General features: G+C 48.2%; 1 protein-coding gene across 2 annotated transcripts in view; it reads left to right on the forward strand.

Annotated features, from left to right (window-relative positions):
- Positions 1-8,206, forward strand: part of CLPS (colipase) — a 124,647-nt gene extending 116,441 nt beyond the window's left edge. For both annotated transcript variants that reach the window (XM_073670658.1, XM_073670657.1), the window contains exons 2-3: positions 3,996-4,118; positions 7,872-8,206. In XM_073670658.1, coding sequence (XP_073526759.1) covers positions 3,996-4,118; positions 7,872-8,000 — 252 coding nt within the window. In that variant the 3' untranslated portion in view covers positions 8,001-8,206. The remainder of the gene's footprint in view (positions 1-3,995; positions 4,119-7,871) is intronic.
- Positions 8,207-25,055: the final 16,849 nt, after the last annotated feature.

Here is a 25,055-nt window from a genome sequence, read left to right on the forward strand (position 1 = left end):
CATACATCTGTGATCTAGTCTCCCGGTACATACCTGCACACAACCTTATCTTATCTCCTCTTCCCACAATCGCATACAAGTTTTCTCCCGTGCATCCCCCCTACTCTGGAACTCTCTACCCCAACACGTCAGACTTTCGCCTACCGTGGAAACCTTCAAAAACAACCTGAAGACCCACCTCTTCCAACAAGCCTACAACCTGCAGTAATCCTCGCCAGCTGTTCCCTCACCTACTGTATCCTCAAGAAGTGCTAAGCATCTCTGGGAACTCCTTCAAGATTGTTGGAAGACCATTTCTGGTAACTACCTCTTGAAGCTCATCAAGAGAATTCCAAGAGTGTGCAAAGCAGTCATCAAAGCAAAAGGTGGCTACTTTGAAGAACCTAGAATATAAGACATATTTTCAGTTGTTTCACACTTTTTTGTTAAGTATATAATTCCACATGTGTTAATTCATAGTTTTGATGCCTTCAGTGTAAATGTACAATTTTCAAAGTCATGAAAATACAGAAAAATCTTTAAATGAGAAGGTGTGTCCAAACTTTTGGTCTGTACTGTATATATCTAGCATTATTTAATGATTACAAATATATATAACATACACTTTAGTTCCTCCAGCGGGCAGGGAGCTGACCTTTAGTACTCCGGGTCGATCTACGTAGTACATTTGTTGTCACTGACCTACCCTGGTCCCTAGTGTCTACCCCTGGTGTGGTGGGTTCAGTGTGAACTACACTACGGGTAGTCTGAGGTAACACCGGTAGGCTGGGTAATCTCCTACGAATTCTTTGACTCACCCTGGGTACGACAGGTTCACTGCTAGCAGAGGGTAGATTCTTCTGGTCTGCTGCTGATGAAGCATCTGTCTCTGAGGCTGATTGGTCTCTCTGCTGTTTTGGAGCCTCTGCAGCTTCCGGTGAGGCCGCTTGGAGAAAGGTCAGGACCGGTACCACAATTGCTCTGTTCACCTGCGTCCAAGACCGGGGAAATGCTCTTAGGACTGTCTGGACAGTTTCTTCCACTTTTTCTGTGGGCTGAGGGTTGTCGTGGTCTTCTTTGTGTTTCAATGGTCAGGGCATTTCTTCAGGTGGTCTCTTGAGACTGCCGCTGAAGTTTCCCCTCCATCTTTACTGATGAGGCACACTTTGGTGTTATCGTAATTCGAGGGTAGGATGGTGTATGGCTCAACCTCCCACTGGTCATCTAATTTATGGACTTTTCTCTTCCTCTTAAGTACCTGTTCTCCAGGTGATAAGGGAACTGCAGGTGCGTGCTGATTGTAAGTTTTCTCCTGCTCCTGTCTTGCCTGGGACAAACGTCTCTCCACACATTCTTGCACCTTGCGGTATTGTTGCTGCCGCTCTGTATCCCAATCTGCATCTGGTGATGTCGTCTCTGGTGTTAAAACTCCCACGTCTAAGTCAATGGGTAGCTTACCAGGTCTTGCTCTCATCAGGTAAGCGGGTGTACAGTTGGTGGAGTTCACCGGGATGTGGTTATATAAATCCACCAAATCTGGTAACCTCTCTGGCCACAGGCTACGTTCTTCAAGGGGCAACGTATTCAACAGGTCTATTACCACCAAGTTCATTTTCTCACACAACCCGTTGGTCTGAGGATGATACGGTGTCGTCCTTATTTTCTTGCAGCCGTACAAGTTACAGAAATCGTGGAACACTTCTGCTTCAAAGACTGGACCTTGGTCGGTGAGCACTCGTTCAGGGTAACCGTGCGGGCGACAAAAGTGTTGTTGAAACGCTTTGGCTGTCGTATGAGCCTTCTGATCTTTTACTGGCACTACAACCAAAAACTGGGAGTAGCGGTCTACAATGGTGAGAGCACAGACATAGCCTGACCGGCTTGGGGCTAGCTTCACGTGGTCCAAGGCTACCAGTTCAAGTGGTTGTTTGGTGATTATGGGCTGCAAGGGAGCCCTCTGTCTGTCACGGTCTTTCCGTCTCAGGTTGCATGGACCACATTCTTGACACCATCTCTCGATTGCTTTCCTCATGCCAGCCCAGTAGAATCGCTCACGTAGCAGGGCTTCCAACTTCTTCCACTCGAAGTGTCCTGCTCCATCATGGTACGCTTCTAAGACCATTGGCGCATCCCGCCTCGGGACTACCACCTGCCAGATCAGTTCGTGTGTCCGGGAGTTGATACTTCTTCGACACAGCTTTCCCTCGTAGATGAACAGTTTGCCCTTCTCCTTCCACAACTGTTGGGTCTCCTGTGGAGCATCTGGATCAGGGTGCAAGTCAGCTTGTGTCAGCAACTCCTTTACCAGGCGGACAGCCGGGTCGCTATCCTGCGTCTCTGCCCATCCATGGTGGGGCAATGGGTTGAATGTGGCCTCTCTGCTGGCGGAGTGCTTGTCCCTCACACAGTGGGAACACTGGGTCACCCCGTGACGATGGAAAGTGGGTAGATCTATCTCCTCCAGATCTTCTGGGTCTTCTCCCCCATCTGACAAGTTGGGCTGCCTTGACAGCGCATCAGCATTGGTGTTTTTATGCCCCGCCCGATACTTGATGGTAAACTCGTAGTTAGACAGTCGGGCCATCCATCGTTGTTCTAGGGCTCCAAGCTTCGCAGTCTCCAGGTGCATCAGCGGGTTGTTATCCGTGAAGACTGTACATCTGGAGGAGGCGAGGTAATGTTTGAAGTGCTGTGTTACAGCCCAGAATATGCCTTAAAACTCCAACTTGGAGGAACTATAGTTGTCGGGATTCCTTTCCGTGGGCCAGAGCTTCCTGCTGGCGTAGGCAATCACTCTCTCTCTGCCCTGCTGTACCTGGGACAGCACTGCTCCCAAACCCATGTTGCTGGCATCCGTGTGAAGTATAAAGGGTTGGCCATAGCCGGGGTAGGCCAGGACTTCGTCTCCAGTAAGAGCCATTTTCAGTTGAGTGAAAGATTCGTCTTCTGGTTTACCCCATTTGAACGGAGGTTTCAGGTTCTTGGCCTTCTTGTACTGGCCCACTAAGAGGTCCTGCATGGGTGCCGCTATCTTGGTGAAACCCTTGATGAATCTCCTGTAGTAGCCCACCAACCCGTGGAACTGCCGCACCTCCTTGATAGTGGAGGGTCTTGATCAGTCCTTGATCACGGTGACTTTTTCAGGGTCTGGTGCTACACCTTCGGCGCTTACCACATGACCTAGGTACTGCACCTTGGGCTTTAACAGGTGGCACTTGGACGACTTTACTTTCAAGCCATAACCAGATAGGGCTTTGTGCTCAACTGGGCCTTCAGTGCCCCACAACCTTGGACTCCGGCGTCCGGTTCTTCTGCGCTCCTCTCTGGGGTGAGCTGCCGTGCAGCTCCACTCCCCAGGTCTTTCCTCTTCTCTCTCCTGACTTCAATTCCTCTCACTAACTCTTGCTAACCCCACCTCCAGATTCCAGTTACTAAGGGGAGGAGCTCCCCTTGCTGGTCTGGAGCCAGGAAAGTGTTGCATGCTAGTATACCTGACTAGGGGACCCCTGCTTGCTTCCAGGCATGGCATCACCCCTTGTGAGGGAGGCAATTCCACTGTGGCAACCGGACCCCTGGGGTGCCACATTTCTCCATGTCCTACCTGTGCCCGAAACAAAACCCCTAAGCATCTTCTGTCTGCGCGTCTTTGCACTTCCTGTTACTTCTGCTGCCTGATAATGATAGGGGGTGAGGATAGCCAGAGCTCATGCTTTTGGAGGGTAGCATGGTTGTAACTTATTATTTAAAAGAGTAGCAAAACGGCAGTATATAAAAGAGTCTTTCCGCAAAACAACAGCAAAAAGTACAATTGAGCTCATTAGGATAGTAGTCTCTGTTCCTATGTAATGCTGATCTCAAATGGGTCTGTAAAAGCCTAATAAGAGACCATCATTAAAATGCAGATATCAATTATGTGTGAATGAAGCCTCTTTATTTCTTACTCGTTGCTGTTTTCAATAATATTAGTAAAACTTAAGCAAATTAACAAAAACATTTTTGTTCTATTTACAATTTAGGACAATGGAGAATTATGTCTTCAAAGCGCACAATGTAAGAGCAACTGCTGCCACAGGGAGAGTGGAGTGAGCCTTTCTAGATGTGCACCTAAAGCAGCAGAAACTCAAAAATGTTCTCCTCTGGTGAGTACCCACAAACTGCTGTTGGACTAGTTTTTCTATAGCACTTATACAGTTAGCGTGAAACTTAACAGTAACATAAAGTTACCATACATTCGAGACACAGACATGATACGGATGCATCATGACGCAAGGGTTGTCAAATAGATGATAGGGAAATTAATCTAAATTGAATATTATAGTTAAAGAGGTCTACCCACTGTCTTATACAGATTATAAATATCAATTTTATTTACAGGTTCCTGCTCCAGTGCCATCTCTCTGACAGTGGCTTCGGAGTATGGAGTGGTGCATGGGCACGACTACATGGCGGTGACATCACCACTGTAGAGCCAAATGCATCAGCAGAGAGCCAGCACTGGAGCAGAGTGAAAAATTAAAGGGGTTGTCTCATATTTTTTTTCCTTGAGTGGAAGGCACCCAAGCATTTTGGATTTCTGATTGCTTGAGTGGCAATAGGCTTGTGATTGACTGTCCATTCAGACCAGCTAACAGTGTGCTTCAGTGATCTGGCAAGGTCTACAGAAAAAAACCTTAGAAACACTGCACTGTTTGCCAAGGAGACCTGCCACTGGTGATAGAAGACAGTGGCGTCCTAGCCTCGACAATATAGAGTAAGCAATAAAATGAAAAAATCTTCCTATCCCTCCATCCCACCAAGTAAATTGCTCGTTTTTATATGCAGTTTGCAATTTTACATATTTAAAATAATGAGAATAACAATGTAAAGTTCTGTTTGCTATATTTAACCTGTGGAAACCTATGGAATGCAAAACCCCTTTAATAGCCAACTAATTGTGTGGAAAAAATCAGCAGCCATTAACAACATTTATTTCCCTAAAATATGTTTGACAAAAACTGCAACTGTCAGGACGCAGACATATCATGGCCACACCTTAGCCAAGTAGTACCAGTAATGTGGGAACTCAGAGTCCTAAAATAAACCTGTTATACCTACTAAAATATCTGTTTGAATATATATTTGCCTTGCCTAAAATAAAAATTGTGGGGCATCTTATCTCTGCACTTAGCTGTTTCTTTGTGGAAATAAAAAAAATAATAATTTTGGGTGCATGCCATGTATAGCATAGATTTCAAACATCCTGAATCCAGTGGGACTGTTCCAATTTGGCGGAGCCGTCCCACTCTCCCAGGAGACCAGGGTTGTATCAACTTCCACTTTGTGCAATGTCATCCTTCTCTATCAGAGAGATGCAACTAATTCCTTCAGGAAAAGAGAAGTTTCATGGCACTCACCATGTGAAACTTCTTCCAAAGTTTCCGTTTATTTATATAAAGTGCTATGAATATGCCTCTTATCACGATGGATTCAATAACATAAATAATCCATCTCTTTTCTTGAGTTCTAGTCTCCCAGGAATTCAAATCCCCACCTCGTATCATTGTAGGCAAAAGCAAATGACATTAGCCACAGCCTGCACTTATAAGTATAGGAACATTTTCTATTCTTGAATGTGCACTGTAAGCTCCAAATTACATACAGATTGTACAGTTACATTAAAATACATATTTTATTCTTCCTGTAAAATTACTAAAAAATACTGAAAAATAATTACAATAATGACATTTTTAATACACTTTAAAAATAAAAATCACAAATCAGAAAATAAGAGACATATTTGCTATATCTGAAAAAATAACCCGCACAACACAGAGAACAGATTATTTATGTAAAATGACAGTTTTTTTTTCTCCAATAGACCCACAAAAAATAATTAACATGTAACTCTGAGGCTGTCTTCACATGCCACATAAGTCAGCATTTCTTCTGCAACTTTTTATCTGCATATTTTCTACAGGTGCCTGCACAAAACTACTTAATAACAATTTCTGATTATTGTATTTAGCTGCATTTTATATGCTTTTCTTTCTTTTTTAGGCTATGTGCCCACGATGCAGAAATGCTCAGGATTTTTTCCTGAGCGTTTCTGCATCTCCCTGGCAGAAAAAACACATGCGGATTGTGCATGCGGATTGTACATGCGGATTGTACATGCAGATTGTACATGCGGATTGCACATGCGGATTGCACATGCGGATTGTACATGCGGATTGCACATGCGGATTGCACATGCGGATTATACATGCGTTTTTCCTGCCAGGGACATGCGGATGTGAAGCGTTCTTCACATGCATTTCTGCATGCAGGTTGACAAGCGTTTTCCAAGCGATTTTAGCATCACTTGGAAAGTGCCTGACAACTTGGTCACACTATACAGCCTGCATTTATATAGTGTGACCCGAGAGAATGGTAAAAAATAAAAAATAAATCTATACTTACCTTCTGATAGCCCCCGGTGTCCTTGTCTCGGCTTGCCGGCAGCTCGCGATGGATTTTTAAGGACCTGCCGATGTCAGCGGTCCTTAAATGACTAAATGACGTCAGCGCAGGTCCTTTAATCTACTGCGAGCTGCCGGCAAGCTGAGACAAGGACTCCGGAGGCCATCAGAAGGTAAGTATAATATTTATTTTTATTTTATTCTATTTTTACAGTTTCTATGGTACCTGGGTCTGGATGAGAGTCTCCTGTCCTCCACACCCGGGTACCATCCGCACATTGGAACGCATGGAATGCGCATCTACATATACAGTGATGCGGATTCCATGCGTTCTAATGCAAGTCAATGGCGGCAATTTATGCAAAATAATTGGTAGTGCTGCGGATTTTTCCGCAATGATAATCCACAGCGGAAATTTCCGCAGCACGTGCACAGCACATGCGGATTATCATTGGGGAACATGGCAGACCTACTAACAAGCGTTTTTTAAGCGTTTCTGCGGCGGAGTTGCCGCTACGGAAACGCTTAAAAAACGCATAGTGGACACACAGCCTTATGCATTGTGGTGCAGATTTGAAGCTGCATTTTTAATGTTTTTTTAATAGTTCATAAAAAATTTGACTCTGCACTTAAAAATGTAACAGCATTGTTTTACATGTATTTTTTTAATACACCTCATAGAAGAATAAAGAGAAAAAAATCACCCAATATGCACAATTCAATGGTGTCTTTAGACTCACATTGGTCAAGAGATTTCTTGAAATCCAATTCACTTTGATTGAACAGTTAGGCCACGGCCTCACTATCAGTATTTAGTCAGTATTCGGTCAGTATTTTTTCTCAGGAGTGGAAGCCAAAATCAGGAGTGGAACAATCAGAGAAAAGGTATAATAGAAACAAGTCACCAATTCTGCATTTATCACCCTCTCCTGGTTTTGACTCTCACTCTTGAGAAAAAATACTGACTGAATACTGACCAAATACTGATAGTGTGGCCATGAACTTAGGCTGTTTATTTTTTTCTTATTTTTACAGTTGGACCCTGCGAGAGCAGTTACTACTACTGCCATCATTGTCCCTGCTGGTGCTGATCTTGTGAGCGCAGCTTCTGACTGGCCAGAAGTCAGAAGCTACTTCACAAGAGCGCAATGAAAGTCTATGAGAGCCAGAACGAGACTATCATAGACATGTATTCTAAAGTGACCTCTGCTCAGCTCCATGAAACAATGGAGCTACAAGCAGGTCACTTTTTTCGCCGGAGACCAACGGAGGGTCTGCGAAAACAGATGAAAACATCAGAAGTTAAATATCAGACAGGGGTTAGAGGCTTACATTTAAAGTACCACTCCAGCGGTGCAGTAAAAAGAAAACACTGGAGTGGTGCTTTAAGTTTCAACTGGAGATGGAATTAGCAATAATTAGTATTTTTGATAACCATATCATTTTTTTCTCTAGCATCTTTATGGGGTGTACTATTACTGCCCGTGTGAAAGTGGGCTTACGTGTGAAGTGGACAGATCTATAATCGGAACCATTACAAACACAGATTTTGGATACTGCAAGGATCCTAATGATGCATATTAATGAACCTCATTGCTAAGAAAGTGTACACCGGAACCCACACAGCATCTTCCAGTCTTTCAGAGGTTGCTAGTCTTACATAAATAAAGATTTTTATCTTGCATATAAAAAGTGATACTTTCAAAACTATTTTGTGTTTCATTTTCACATCTTAAAATTTTGACTTACCTTCGATAAATAAACATTTACAATCTAGAAGAGCAGACAAATGTGGCTCAGACATATTCTGTTTCTTTTGGTCAGAATCAATCACAAGAGTAACAAGTGTGCTCCTGACGCCTTTAACTCGCAGAAGATTACCAAAATGGATATGGAAATCATATTTAAAGCCATGTTTGTTGAGAAGGGGGAAGCATAACTACTGGGGTGGCAGAGGATGCAGCTGCCCTGGGCTCCGAGCTTTGAGGGGCCCTCTACGCCACTTTTAACTGTGTGCATCTTTGTTAAACTCTCCGGCAGAGCCGGTAGACATGATCTCCCTTTACTGCATCTGTGGGCCTGTGAGTTGGGGGGCCTGAGGCCAACGCCACTCCAACTCTGTCAGCATCCTAGATTCCACTATAGTTGTAAGCAATGATGAAGGAACTAGCGTCAGTTGACACGCCCTCCCCCATCATTCTTCCTGGGGTCTGACGTCTCAGTGAAGTGGGTGCAATGATGTCACTACATGGCGCCTGCTATGCTGAGATTTAGAATGCTCGCTGCAGAGACCGGAGAAGCAGGGGAACAAGGAGGAGAGGTCAGTATTGTATTCTTTTTTTTAAAAAAAACTTTGTGGTATCTACAATACCGTATGGAGGACTATGACATGCATTATGCTATACAGAGGATTATGGGATGCATTACACTGTATGAATTATGGGGTGCATCATACTATACAGAGGACTATGAAGTACATTATACAACAGAGGACTATGTGGTGCATTATACTGTACAGAATATGGGGTGTTTTATACTATACAGGTGACTATGGGGTGAATTATACTATACAGAGGACAATGGCGTGCATCATACTATACAGCAGGGGTCTCAAACACGCGGCCCGCGGGCCGCATGCGGCCCCTGAGACTGCTTTATGCGGCCCGCAGGCACAGACCCCTTGACGATCCCGACCTGGTCCAGGAGGAGCCGCCGACAGCAGCGCTGAATTGCCACACAGAGACTGTTTCCCAGCACTGCATTTCCAATGACAGCCGCTGACCAATCAGAGGCCAGCAGCTGATATCTGCGTGTCGGCGCAGTGAGTATGACGTCATTGCCATATGCAGATGTCAGCTGCTGGCCTCTGATTGGCCGGCGGCTGACATTGAAAATGCTGTGCTGGGAGACAGTCTCTGTGCGGCAATGCAGCGCTGCTGTCGGCGGCTCCTCCTGGACCAGGTCGGGATCGTCAAGGGGTCGGACTCTGTGGTGCCTGCGGGCCACATCTGCAGGAAGGCCGCCGAGGGAACGGAGGACAGGTGAGAATCATCTTTTTTTTTTTTCTATTTTATGTGTGTGAAGAACAGCACAGGGGGCACAGAGCCACAACATGGGGACCTGGATGGGGCACATAGCCACAGGACGGGGACCTGGATGGGGCACATAGCCACAAGATGGGGACCTGGATGGGGCACATAGCCACAGGACGGGGACCTGGATGGGGCACATAGCCACAGGATGGGGACCTGGATGGGGCACAGAGCCTCAAGATGTGGACCTGGATGGGGCACATAGCCACAAGATGGGGACCTGGATGGGGCACAGAGCCACAAGAGGGGACCTGGATGGGGCACATAGCCACAAGAGGGGACCTGGATGGGGCACATAGCCACAAGAGGGGACCTGGATGGGGCACATAGCCACAAGAGGGGACCTGGATGGGGCACATAGCCACAGGATGGGGACCTGGATGGGGCACAGAGCCTCAAGATGTGGACCTGGATGGGGCACATAGCCACAAGATGGGGACCTGGATGGGGCACATAGCCACAGGATGGGGACCTGGATGGGGCACAGAGCCTCAAGATGTGGACCTGGATGGGGCACATAGCCACAAGATGGGGACCTGGATGGGGCACATAGCCACAAGATGGGGACCTGGATGGGGCACATAGCCACAAGAGGGGACCTGGATGGGGCACATAGCCACAAGAGGGGACCTGGATGGGGCACATAGCCACAGGATGGGGACCTGGATGGGGCACAGAGCCTCAAGATGTGGTCCTGGATGGGGCACAGAGTCACAAGATGGGGACCTGGATGGGGCACAGAGCAACAAGATGGGGACCTGGATGGGGCACAGAGCCACAAGATGGGGACCTGGATGGGGCACATAGCCACAAGATGGGGACCTGGATGGGGCACATAGCCACAAGATGGGGACCTGGATGGGGCACATAGCCACAAGATGGGGACCTGGATGGGGCACATAGCGACAAGATGGGGACCTGGATGGGGCACATAGCCACAAGATGGGGACCTGGATGGGGAACATTGCCACAGGATGGGGACCTGGATGAGGCACATTAGTACAAGATGGGCGCCAGGATGGGGAACGTTGCCACAGGATGGGGACCTGGATGGGGCACATAGCCACAGGATTGGGACCTGGATGGGGCACATTAGTACAAGATGGGGACTTGGATGGGGAACATTACTACAAGATGTTTTCCATTATTACTATATGATGCTAATTGTAAGACAATATTACTGTATGTGGCCAATTGGGGGAAATAAAATTGTAAAAAAAATAAAAAATAAAATAAAGCATGAAAAAATATTGGGCACTAAAAATGCTGTTTATATATGTAAACTAATGTAAACACAAAAAAGTGCACGTTTATTATCGCCACATCCATAATGACCCAAGCCATAAAAAAATAAACACGGCAAAAATGTTCAAAAGGTGTATACAAAAAAAATGGTATCACTAAAAATGTCACATTGAACAAACAATGCGGCCCCCCAAATTCAAATTTTTTCCATGTGCGGCCCATATACCCAGCCGAGTTTGAGACCCCTGCTATACAGCAATGAAATACTACACAATTAAAAACATTTTAAAAGCCCACATTGGGTAAAAATATTCATCTACAAGATCCACATAAGGACCTACAATCCTTCTCCAATGTGTCACACATGAAAATGACAGGTGAGTAGTTAAAGCATATTCTTCCAAATATAATGTATAGGCCCCTATCACTATGTGTATAGCTCTATAATACTGTAACAAACAGCAGAGAAAAATACTCGGGGAAATGGTAATGTTAGATGATGTTACATAAGCAATGCAAAAAGGTCAAGACAGAGACAATAAAGTATGTGATCTAATAATACATACTATGAATGGCTTATAAATAATATAGGGTTTTCCTATCTAGCCAAATATCCACATCAAAGTGAGAGGAGTGACATAATGCCTAAAAAATGAGAGCGAGGTCAGTCAAGATGAAACCTGTCCATAGTGTGGGATTGGAGGGAAGGACCCCACGTGTATCGCCACTTATTGGCGTGGCTTCCTCAGGGGAGAAGATGAGTGCAAATAGTAAAGACATCGTTCAATATAAAGTATATAGAAGTTAGTGAAATAATAATTACCAGATGCGGGCTACATTTGGATCCATGTGCAGCAGCGTCAGGATGTGCGAATTGCACTTCCAGGACTGGAAACACTCTATTCCAAGCCTCGTTGTGAAGCTGCAATCTCAGCGCATGCGCAAGAGGCCCAAGTCTCGTTATCAGGTATCGCTCATAGCACACGCGTGCTACAGTGGTGCATTGCCTCACGTGCGCTCTTGACATAGGTGTTTACTTCGATAACGATTGTTGCTTATAGCGCCTGTGACTCGCCCCCTGGGCCGAGGGGCACCCGGAACCGGGCTTCTGGGGGTTGTAGTATCCGTGGCGGTGACCCGGTCCCGTGGCTCAGGGTGGTCAGGCCAATGGTGGTATTTTGTGGGGGTTCTAGGTTAATTGTCCGACTACGCCACCCGTGGATTGCGGTCAGTGTGAACCGCCGCTGCCAGGGCAGACCACTGGGGCTGATGGTGTATGCAGCTAAGGTAGTGTGACTCCACATGGGAAGAGTGCAGCCCCAGGGCAGTGTAGTTGACGATGGGAGTGATGATGCACAGGCGTCCCAGCACTAGTAGTGCTGGTGCGGCGATGAAGCACAGAGACGTGGGGTTGCAGTTCAAGTTCTTTACTTACAGTTCTTTATATTCCAAGTCACTCCGCCGACAATGACTGCCCGAGCCGTGCTGTGTCCACCAGATGCGGGGCTCGGTCAACCCCCAGGCAATTCCAGAGTGTGTCACAGGACTCCCTTCTATTCCTTTCTCTGGCCGTGCCCCACCAGTGACACTACGTCTGTCCAGCTCCCGCGGGCCTTCTCTTGGGAGGGCTTCGTGCTCACCTCCCTGACCCTATGTGGTGTGCCTTTCTAGTAGGTGTAGCGAGGGGTCGCACCAAGATGTGATCACGACCGCCGGTCCTTGGCTGAGGATTAGTCGCCTCCACCAACTTGGGATCCGGTACCCTGTTCTGCCAACCCGTCACCCGCAATCTCCTGGGCCTTTGGGGTTCCTTCTGCCCTCGTGTCTCTGGGTCTCTCTGGGTGTTCTGTTCCTTTCTGTATCTGTCCTCTCTGCTGGTTCTGGCCTCCACTCCAGGCCTGCCTCGTGGAGCTGGGCCCAGACTGAGCCACGGCTTCCTGTCAGCCCTCTCTGGCTGAACTCCTTCTCTCACTCCACACTGAACTGAACTCAGAACTAAGATGGTGCCCACCTCTTATACCTCCCTTTAGTGTATGAGCCCAGGTGACTTGCAACCAATGGGCTCCTACCTATGCCCAGAAACCATCCCCTCCTGCTCCTACATCACTGGGTTTTCCTCCCCCCTCCCCACTCCAGTCACGGACAGATTCTGACATGCCAGCATTACTGTCTAATGGGAGCACCGTTGAGCTGTCCCCCGGAAATGGGGTGTGTGTGATGCATGCAGCTTACTGAGTCTTGGTCCACACTCCATCCTCACTCGGGAGTGGGATATCACACCTCTGGTTGAGGTGCAATACCTCTGTAGCGACCGAACCCTCGGGGCGCTACATTCCCCCCTGGTAAACCACAGCACGTCCTCGGGCTGGAAAAGAGCAAAGACAATTTAAAACGTACAAAATTTTAGAATGCATTCGCATATAAGACAATAACTATTAACCCATCCCTTTATGGGGGGGGGGCACTTTTCTCTTCCAACGTTACTGGTACACTTTTTCTCTTTTAACAAATATTACATGACTTTCTTCGCACACATAAAATACTATAAAACTTCTTTTAGCAGCATATAAAACTTTTCATTATAAAACATCTTTAAGTAAACATATTCTTGGGTACTGGCCGCGGTGCAACTTGCGACCAGGTGTTCTTTCTTCTTAAAGGTGCAACAGTCCAATAAATTTGTCTTGAGGTAGACGTTGCAGTCTTTTTATAAAACCAATAGGGGGCGCTTTAGGAAGCGCAACTATTTACAGGAATGGCCGCTCTCAGTCCTCGGCCAGGTAGGGAAAGGGATGGCTGTTCTCAGTCCCCAGCCAGGTAACTTAGGGGATGGGGCAACTATTCAAACGGGTAACAGTCCCACAACAGTTCTGATACCCAGACGGGTAACTATATACAGTCACACTTTACCGTTTACTGGTAACGGTGTCCTCCTGATGCTCCTTGCTCCTCCGGGTAGTCTTCAGGCCCGTCCGGACCCTCTTGGTACTCGGTGTCTGAGCGGTACTGCAATTCCTCCTCAGTTAGCCGGTGGACGTGAAGGGCGTACAGTCCTTTGGCGCCCTTGTGCCGGGTGTAGGTGACCATGTCACCAGGGTACAGGTCACGTCCGTGATGTCCCTCTGGCAGGTGGCTCTCGACGTCCCTTCTTGTCACAAAGACATCGTTCGCGGCCTCCGGGTCTCTAAGGAAGCCCCAGCCGTGCTCCAGCTGAAACTTTACTACGGTCCCGGTGGCTCGGGGACCGCGGGCGGCTTGGGGATTCTGACGAGCTCTCCGTTTCTGTTCTGCGCTCCGGGCTTGGAGTCGCTCCTCCCTGATACGCCTCTCCCGCCGCTCTCTCTCGAAGGTCGCCAGCTGCTGACGGCAGGACTCCAGGCAACGGGCTGCGTCCGCCCGGGTTTCCTGGGGGAACCCCATTAGGTTTTCGCCAGTGGGGTCCCACTCAAACTGGACGTCCTGTAGTGAGGGCGGGGTGACTTCCACAGGCTCCGAAGCAGGTATCAGGGGCTCGCGCGGGGGTTGAGCTCTCCATGGGTGGCCGCTGGTCAGCTCGGCCGTCCACACCAGGGGCAGTCCATCCGGGCCGGTGTGCTGAGCGAATAGATCCGCACCCAGGGGTGGTATGGCAGGGGACCCCAGTTGGGGAGCAGCGCCCAGGGGCACTCGGCCTTGTGACCAGGCCGGTGGTCGTCTGCTGGTCGTGCCCGGGAGTGGCGCAGCCAAGGTAGGGGGCGCTGGTGAGGCAGCGGAGCCCGGGTGCATTAGGCCTTGCGTCCCGGCCTGTGACGTCTCCCTCTTTACTGCGCCCAGGGTTAAAGGGCACGGCGCGGAGCGGGGCGTAGCTGCGGCTCTTGCCGCCTGAGGCCTAGCTGGGAGTAGCGGAGGCGTGGTGACAGGTACGGTTCCCGGGGCTTCGGGTCCCGCAACGGGAGGCGGGGGCAGGCTTGCGGCCTCAGGGCTTGGGGTGATGACGTCCCCGTTACCTGCCTTGGTCTCTGTGGCCTCCTCCGCGGCGTCGTCTTCGGCCTCCGGTCCACCTTCACCGCCCTCGGAGGCAGGCGTGCTGCTTGGCAGTGGTAGCGCCTCCTGCGGTCGGATCACGGCTTGCCGGGCCAACTCCTCCTTCCACCCGGCGATCACGTCCCGCTGTGCCCGGACCATCCTCCGGTCCAGGTCTTTTAGTGCAGCTCGCGCACGCTCCGGGTCTCTGGGGAGCTGTGTCAGCAACTCTGCCAGACTGCATGGCGGTTTAGCCTGCAACAGGCTACGGGCCAGGGTGCTGGTGGGGTTCGTCGCTCCTTCCATTCTCGGGTGCGGCCTGTCCAGACTGATCCAGACTGCACCCTGCCCCACGGTTTTCTTTCCTGTCCTCCCCCATTGGGGGTGGTCCTGGGGCCATCTGCTGACAATCACCTTCAGGGGCAGCCCCCCCACGTTGATGGACATCTCCACAGCAGCACTCATGGTTGTTGGGGGAGGGCTCCTTCTTTGGCGCCATTCTGGGACCTGGCCCACGATGGGAGGTGGCTTCCTGCTGTCTTTTGGCGCGCACATTATGGCGTCCGTTCTGCTGGGGCGGGCACCATTTTTCAACATAGTCAATTTCAATTAAACAGTCTCTTTCTCTTCAGGCGCGCAATACCCTTTTGCGGCGGGCTGGCAACTATCCTGCCGACTACGCCAAAGCTGACTCCGCCCCCTGGGCCGAGGGGCACCCGGAACTGGGCTTCTAGGGGTTGTAGTATCCGTGGCGGTGACCTGGTCCCGTGGCTCAGGGTGGTCAGGCCAATGGCAGTATTTTGTGGGGGTTCTAGGTTAATTGTCCGACTACGCCACCCGTGGATTGCGGTCAGTGTGAACCGCCGCTGCCAGGGCAGACTGCTGGGGCTGATGGTGTATGCAGCTAAGGTAGTGTGACTCCCCACGGGAAGAGTGCAGCCCCAGGGAAGTGTAGTTGATGATGGGAGTGATGGTGCGCGGGCGTCCCAGCACTAGTAGTGCTGGTGCGGCGATGAAGCACAGAGACGTGGGGTTGCAGTTCAAGTTCTTTACTTACAGTTCTTTATATTCCAAGTCACTCCGCCGACAATGACTGCCCGAGCCGTGCTGCGTCCACCAGATGCGGGGCTCGGTCAACCCCAGGCAATTCCAGAGTGTGTCACAGGACTCCCTTCTATTCCTTTCTCTGGCCGTGCCCCACCAGCGACACTACGTCTGTCCAGCTCCCGCGGGCCTTCTCTTGGGAGGGCTTCGTGCTCACCTCCCTGACCCTATGTGGTGTGCCTTTCTAGTAGGTGTAGCGAGGGATCGCACCAAGATGTGATCACGACCGCCGGTCCTTGGCTGAGGATTAGTCGCCTCCACCAACTTGGGATCCGGTACCCTGTTCTGCCAACCCATCACCCGCAATCTCCTGGGCCTTTGGGGTTCCTTCTGCCCTCGTGTCTCTGGGCCTCTCTGGGTGTTCTGTTCCTTTCTGTATCTGTCCTCTCTGCTGGTTCTGGTCTCCACTCCAGGCCTGCCTCGTGGAGCTGGGCCCAGACTGAGCCACGGCTCCCTGTCAGCCCTCTCTGGCTGAACTCCTTCTCTCACTCCACACTGAACTGAACTCAGAACTAAGATGGTGCCCACCTCTTATACCTCCCTCTAATGTATGAGCCCAGGTGACTTGCAACCAATGGGCTCCTACCTATGCCCAGAAACCGTCCCCTCCTGCTCCTACATCACTGGGTTTTCCTCCCCCCTCCCCACTCCAGCCAGGGAGAGATTCTGTCGTGCCTGCATTACTGTCTAATGGGAGCACCGTTGAGCTGTCCCCTGGAAATGGGGTGTGTGTGATGCATGCAGCTTACTGAGTCTTGGTCCACACTCCATCCTCACCCGGGAGAGGGATATCACACCTCTGGTTGAGGTGCAATACCTCTGTAGCGACCGAACCCTCGGGGCGCTACACCTGCGCACTACAAAGGATCATTAAGCCAGCACTGCATAAGAGGATATTTACAGCACACGAATGAATGTCAAATCCTGGCCCCAGGGGCATACATAGGAAATATGGGGCCCCATAGCAGAAGCTCTAATGCCCCCCCCCCCCCCAAAAAAAATTAATACATATTTGTCTGTGTCACAGAAGAGCAGATCTCACAACTTTCCGGCCTTTACTTAGTAATTTTCCTCCTGCTGAAGTCCTAGATTCCTCTTTCATTGCCCCCATGAAGTATGATGCCAATAAAAGTGCCCCCCAAACACAGTATCATACCCCCATGGTGCATTCCTCCACATTAACCTCCACATGAACAGTATAATGACCCTATTGTACCCCACTTCAACTACCAAGGCAAAGTATGGTGACCCTAACACAGTATGATCCCCCAACTGTGACTCCCACTCAGCCCTCCACACAGTATAATTTGCCTACATACAGTGTAATGGCCCGCACTAGCCCTCCAAACAGTATAATGGCCCCCACACAGCCCTCCAAACAGTATGATGGACCCCACACAAACCTTCACACCATATAATTGCTTTCATACAGTATAATGGCCCCCCGCATAGCCCTCAAAATATTATAATGGCCCCACATAGCCTTCCATATAGTATAACACGCCACCCATAATCCTCCATATAGTATAATGCACCCCCCATAATCCTCCATATAGTTTAATGCGTCCCCCATAATCCTTCATATAGTATAATGAACTTCCCATGGTCCTCCATAGAATATAATATAATCCCCATAGTCCTCCATACAGTATATTACACACCCCATAGTGTAAAATGCAGCCCCCATATAGTATAATGCACCCCACAGTCCTGCAGTATTGTGGGCACCACGTACTCACTGATTTTAAACTACCGTATATTTTAAATAAGCCGACCCAAGTATAAGCCAAGGCCCCGAATTTTACCACAAAAAACTGGGAAAATGTATTGACTCAGGTATAAGCGTAAGGGGGGAAATGCAGCAGCTATTGGTAAATTTCCCCATCCTGGTATGTATGGCACCCTCATCCCCCAATCCAGGTACGTATGGCACCCCTCATTCCCCAATCTTGCTACGTATGGCACCCCTCATTCATCAATCCTGGTACATATGGCACCCCTCATCCCCCAATCCTGGTACGTATGGCATCCCTCATCCCGTAATCCGGGTACGTATGGCACTCCTCATCCCCTAATCCTGGTATGTATGGCACGCCTCATCCCCCAATCCTGGTATGCATGGCCTCCTCATCCCCCAATCCTGGTATGTATGGCCCCCTCATCCCCCAATCCTTGTATGTATGGCCCCCTCATCCCCCAATCCTGGTATGTATGTCCTCCTCATCCCCCAATTCTGGTATGCATTGCCCCCCTCATCCGCCAATCCTGGAATGTGTGGCCCCTCTCATACCCCAATCCTGGTATGTGTGGCCCCCTCATCCCTCAATCCTGGTATGCCTGGCCACCTCACCCCCCAATCCTGATATGTGTGGCCTCCTCACCCCCCCAATCCTGGTATGTGTGGCCCCATCACTGCACACACAAAAAAATAAACACATACTCACCTTCCTTCCTCACCTCTGCTCCAGCGCTGCTGTGACCTGTCTGCCAGCAGCTCATGTCGGCATCTGAGCAGCGCGCGCTTTCAGATGCAGAGGTGAGCTGCTGCTGCCGACATATTCACTCCTCTCCATGCCGGGACCATGGACGTGGAGAAGAGTGAATATGTATTCTCTTTAGTAGCAGGCACTGTCAGCAGGAGCCACGGCTCAGTGCTCCTCCGTGCCTGCTACTAAAGAGAATGAAAATTGTCTCTTCTCCATGCCCATGGGAGTGGATAAGAGGGAATATTCATGTGCATTTAGCAGCGGGCACATGTGGTAGATGCTGCAGCCGCTACTGCGTGTGCCCCACTCATCCGCCATTGCAACCTCCCTCCCCCCCAATACTCACCTATCTTCCTTGTTCCCCCGCTGCTTCAGGGCCCTCCCGGCTCACGGGCCTCATAGAAGTGGCGTGGCCTGCCACCATTGGCGGTACGCCACTGCTTGGCCTGCCACCATTGGCGGTACGCCACTGCTTGGCCCTCCTCACCACATCCCCACAGTCAGTTGCACCTCCTATCCACAATCTATCACAAACTCTCGTAACCCTTCTAACCCATCTGCCCAGCCCCCGCTTCCCCAGTCCCTCGAACAGGAGGTCTATGGAACCCTCCTCCCTCTGCAACAAACTTTCCTACATCCATTATCTTTTCATTACTAACAAACTTTCCTTCCTTGGCATTACTGAAACCTGACACAGCTGCACTTTCGTACGGTGGATTCCATCTTTCTCACACACCCCGCCCCATTGGCAAGCATGGTGAAGGAATAGGTTTTCTCCTGTCAGATAACTGCTCCTTCACCCAAATCCCACTGCCACTCTCCGTTACTCTCCCTTCTTTTAAGGCGCACTGTGTGCGCATCTACTCCCCCTCCAACTGGCTGTCATTTACCGCCCCCCAGGACCAGCCCCACCACCTTCTTTGACCATTTCACCACCTGGCTACATCATTTCCTTTTTGCTGACATCTCCACTATCATCATGGGCAACTTCAACATCCCCATTGACACTTCCCTCTCAGCTGTCTCTAAGCTTCTATCCCTCACTTCCTCTTTCGGCCTCACTCAATGGTCCTCTGCAGCCACTCACAAAGATGGCCACACTCTGGACCTCATCTTCACCCGTCTCTGTTCCCTACCTAACCTCTCTAACTCACCTCATCCTGTGTCTGACCACAACCTACTTATATTTTCTACACTCTCCTCCCCAGGGCCACAATCCTCACTCCACAAACTTGCACACCCTCGCAAAAGTCTTAAACACATTGACTTACACTCACTCTCTGAATCCCTTCTCCCTCTTACAGGCATTAGTTCCTTACTTGATACAGATGTTGCTGCCGCTTTAAACAACACCACAACAGCTGCAGCTCTCAATTTGGTCACCCCCCTCACACATACTAAAGCTCGCACAATCAACAGGCAACCCTGGCACACCAACCCAACTAAAGGACTGCGACGGGCTCCAGGGTTGCTGAGCGTAGATGGAAAAGGTCCCATTCCAATGAGCACTTCATCGCATTCAAACAGTCCCTCACTACCTTCAAGTCCACACTCACTGCAGCAAAACAAACATATTTCTCTTCTCTCATTTCCTCCCTGTATCACAACCCTAAACAGCTATTCAACACCTTCAATTCTCTCCTCTGTCCCCCAGCACCTCCTCCCTCTCCTCTTATCTCAGCAGAAGACTTTGCCTCATTCTTCAAGCAGAAGATTGACACCATCAGACAAAGCTTTTGCCTAAAGTCATCACAGCCTCTCCTCATATCTACTCAATCCTCCTCCTCCAAAACCAGCTTCTCCACCATTACGAAAGATCAACTTTCCTGTTTATTCTCCAAGTCACACCTCATCACCTGTGAATTTGACCCAATCCCATCCCACCTGATCCCCAACCTTACCACAGTCTTCATCCCAACACTATCCCACCTTTTCTACCTGTCACTAACAACTGATGTCTTCCCCTCATGCTTCAAACATGCCTCGATCACACCCATCCTCAAAAAGCCCTCCCTTGACCCATCCTCTCTGACTAGCTATTGCCCCATATCACTTCTCCCCTATGCCTCAAAACTACTGGAACAACATGTTCATTTTGAACTGTCCTCCCACGTCTCCTCCTGCTCCCTCTTTGACCGCTTACAATCTGGCTTCTGACCGCACCATTCTACTGAAACTGCCCTAAAACTGCACTAAAGTAACCAACGACCTACTAATCGCCAAATCAAAGCGGAACCACTCTGTCCTCCTCCTCCTGGACCTGTCATCTGTCTTTGACATAGTGCACCATTCCCTCTTACTACAGACTCTCATCTCTCGGCTCTATCTTAGATCTCCTCATACCTAACAGACAGGACATTCAGTGTCTCCCACTCACACGCCACCTCCTCATCTCGCCCCCTATATGTCGGTGTCCCCCACGGTTCAGTTCTAGTGCCCCTGCTCTTCTCCATTTAAACCTTTGGCCTGGGACAGTTCATAGAGTCTCACCGCTTTCAGTATCACCTCTATGCTGATGACACACAGATATACCTCTCTGGACCCGATATCTCCTCCCTACTAACCAGAATCCCACAATGTCTGTCCACTATTTCATCCTTCTTCTTTGCTAGATTTCTAAAACATAACATGGATAAAACAGAATTCATCATCTTTCCACAATCTCATTCATCAACTCCCCCACATCTGACCTATCTATCATTGTCAATGGCTGTCCACTCTCCCCAGTCCAGCAAGCTCGCTGACTTGGTTTAACCCTGTACTCTAATCTCTCCTTGAAACCATATTTCTAAGCCCTTTCCACTTCCTGCCGACTACAACTCAAAAATAATTCCCGGATCTGCACATTCCTCAACCAGGAATCTGCAAAAACACTAGTGCACACCCTCATCATCTCCTGTCTCAACTACTGCAACCTCCTGCTCTGTGGCCTCCCTTCTAACACTCTCGCACCCCTCCAATCTATCCTATTTCATCCTTTTTCTCTGCTAGATTTCTAAAATGTAACATGGATAAAACAGAATTCATCATCTTTCCACCATCAAATTCAACCCCCCCATCTGACCTATTTATCAATGTCAATAGCTGTCCATTCTCTCCAGTACCGCAAGCTCACTGCCTTGGTGTAGCCCTGGACTCTAATCTCTCCTTGAAACCACATACTCAAGCCCTTTCCACTTCCAGCTGACTACAACTCAAAAATATCTCCTGGATTCGCACATTCCTCAACCAGAAAACAACCTCAAAAACACTAGTGCATGCCTTCATAATCTCCTGCCTCGATTACTGCTACCTCCTGCTCTGTGGCCTCCCTTCTAACACTCTCACTCCCCTCCAATCTATCCTATTCTCTGCTGTCCTACTAATCCACCTGTCCCCCCGCTATTCCCCCGTCTCTGCCCTCTATCAATCCCTTCACTGGCTTCCCATTGCCCAGAGACACCTGTTCAAAACCCAAACCTTGGCATACAAAGCCATTCACATCCTGTCTCCACCATACATCTGTGACCTAGTTTCCCAGTACTTACCAACACGCAACTTCCGATCCTCATAAGATCTCCTTCTTTACTCCCCTCTTATCTCCTCTTCCCACAATCTCATACAAAATGTCTCATGAGCATCCCCCTACTCTGGAACTCTCTACCTCAACATATCAGGCACTCGCCTACCGTGGGAACATTCTAAAGGAACCTGAAGACCCACCTCTTCCGACAAGCCTACAACTAGCAGTAACCACTGCTCCACCATACCACTGCGTAACCTGCTCTACCCTCACCTACTGTATCCTCACCCATCCCCTGTACACTGTGAGCCTTTCGAGGGCAGGGCCCTCTTTCCTCCTTTACCGGTTGCCGTCATGTTTTGTTCAAGATTATTGTAATTGTTTTTGCTATGTATACCACTTTTTCACATGTAAAGCGCCATGGAATTAATAATAATAACTAATAATAATAAATGGAATGGTAATAGAGTTATTCAGATTATGCAACATATGTGCTTGATGTATGTTCACAGTCTGCCCAAAGAATGTTGATACACATTAGGGAATCCTTGAGTTTTCACTTATTGAGCAAGGCAATATGCATAAGTGAATACAGCATAAACTATCAAGATGGAAGCCTACCGTTATAGATGTTATAGATGAAATATCAAATATAGGATGTTAAGTGTGCAATTCATGGCACTGTAATAAGTAATACATTTTAAGCCATGACACATTGGAGGAGGTGTCTACATAATATAGGAAGAAAGAACACATTGGTTATACAGCTTGGTATAAACGTATCATAGTTGACCATGTTGACTTATAGCAATACGGAAAAAGACATGTTGTCATCCTAAGGAGGGAAGGAGAAGGGAAGATGTTAGTATAAAGTCATATGTGGCTATGCAAAGATGTACAGTACAGACCAAAAGTTTGGACACAACTTCTCATTTAAAGATTTTTCTGTATTTTCTTGACTATGAAAATTGTACATTCACACTAAAGGCATCAAAACTATGCATTAACACATGTGGAATTATATACTTAACAAAAACTGAAAATATGTGTTATATTCTAGGTTCTTCAAAGTAGCCACCTTTTGCTTTGATGAATGCTTTGCACACTCTTGGCATTCTCTTGATGAGCTTCAAGAGGTAGTCACCGGAAATGGTCTTCCAAAAATCTTGAAGGAGTTCCCAGAGATGCTTAGCACTTGTTGGCTCTTTTGCCTTCACTCTGCGGTCCAGCTCACCCCAAACCATCTAGATTGGGTTCAGGTCTGGTGACTGTGGAGGCCAGGTCATCTGGCGTAGCACCCCATCACTCTCCTTCTTGGTCAAATAGCCCTTACACAGCCTGGAGGTGTGTTTGGGGTCATTGTCCTGTTGAAAAATAAATGATGGTCCAACTAAACGCAAACCGGATGGAATAGCATGCCGCTGCAAGATGCTGTGGTAGCCATGCTGATTCAGTATGCCTTCAATTTTGAATAAATCCCCAACAGTGTCACCAGCAAAGCACCCTCACACCATCACACCTCCTCCTCCATGCTCACGGTGGGAACCAGGCATGTAGAGTCCATCCGTTCACCTTTTCTGCGTCACACAAAGACATGGTGGTTGGAACCAAAGATCTCAAATTTGGACTCATCAGACCAAAGCACAGATTTCCACTGGTCTAATGTCTATTCCTTGTGTTCTTTAGCCCAAATAAGTCTCTTCTGCTTGTTGCCTGTCCTTAGCAGTGGTTTCCTAGCAGCTATTTTACCATGCAGGCCTGGTGCACAAAGTCTCCTCTTAACAGTTGTTGAAGAGATGTGTCTGCTGCTAGAACTCTGTGTGGCATTGACCTGGTCTCTAATCTGAGCTACTGTTAACCTGCGATTTCGGAGGCTGGTGACTAGGATAAACTTATCCTCAGAAGCAGAGGTAGGACTCTTGGTCTTCCTTTCCTGGTGAGGTCCTCATGTGAGCCAGTTTCTTTGTAGCGCTTGATGGTTTTTGCAACTGCACTTGGGGACACTTTCAAAGTTTGCCCAATTTTTCGCACTGACTGACCATCATTTCTTAAAATAATGATGGCCACTCATTTTTCTTTACTTAGCTGCTTTTTTCTTGCCATAATACAAATTCTAACAGTCTATTCAGTAGGACAATCAGCTGTGTATCCACCAGACTTCTGCACAACACAACTGATGGTCCCAACCCCATTTATAAGGCAAGAAATCCCACTTATTAAACCTGACAGGGCACACCTGTGAAGTGAAAACCATTTCCGGTGACTACCTCTTGAAGCTCATCAAAAGAATGCCAAGAGTGTGCAAAGCAGTCATCAAAGCAAAAGGTGGCTACGTTGAAGAAACTAGAATATAAGACATATTTTCAGCTGTTTCACACTTTTTTGTTAAGTATATAATTCCACATCTGTTAATTCATAGTTTTGATGCCTTCAGTGTGAATGTACAATTTTCATAGTCATGAAAATACAGAAAAATCTTTAAATGAGAAGGTGTGTCCAAACTTTTGGTCTGTACTGTATGTCTGACAGAGAACCACGGTTTTAAATAGCAGGCTTGTAATTTACTAATACTATACTTCACAGAGACCTAGTGTGAATAGCTTGATCGACACAATGCAACGAAATGGAAGGCAGAAAAGGCTGATTTTGGAACGCTGTTATATGTGATATGTCTGACAGAGAACCACGGTTTTAAATAGCAGGCCTGTAATTTACTAATACTATTCTTCACAGAGACCTAGTGTGAATAGCATGACCGACACACTGCAACAGAATGGAAAAGGAGGCCAATATTTTCCATGTTCAGTTCAAATTTCTGGATTTTTATCGCTGAAATATAGAACAGATCTGGCTGTATTCTGCAGTGCTAACAAGCAAATGGAGCAGAAAATGGTGTACTCTAGATTGCTTTTTAAGCAAATAACCAGGATTAAAATGAAAAGTGGGCTATGTCTACAAATACCTGTAAGAACAGCAGCAGCAGGAACGTGCTATGGACCCTCTTGCACTATATGCACTGCAGTCTGCCACATACACTGCCAATCTGCCTAACTCCTGATATCACCACTGAATATATGCAGCTGGATTAGTCCTCAGAAGGACTGTTAGTTCAGATAGATATATAGATATGCTGTGGAATACTTTTACAAACTATAAACAAGCAAATCTCTCTCTGACTCAGCAGCAGCTCAACCTACTCTGCCTGGTT

Source organism: Phyllobates terribilis, unplaced genomic scaffold, assembly GCF_046119375.1.
Source record: "Phyllobates terribilis strain yellow unplaced genomic scaffold, ASM4611937v1 Scaffold_2__4_contigs__length_985480577, whole genome shotgun sequence".
In the NCBI taxonomy this organism is placed as follows: Eukaryota; Metazoa; Chordata; class Amphibia; order Anura; family Dendrobatidae; genus Phyllobates; species Phyllobates terribilis.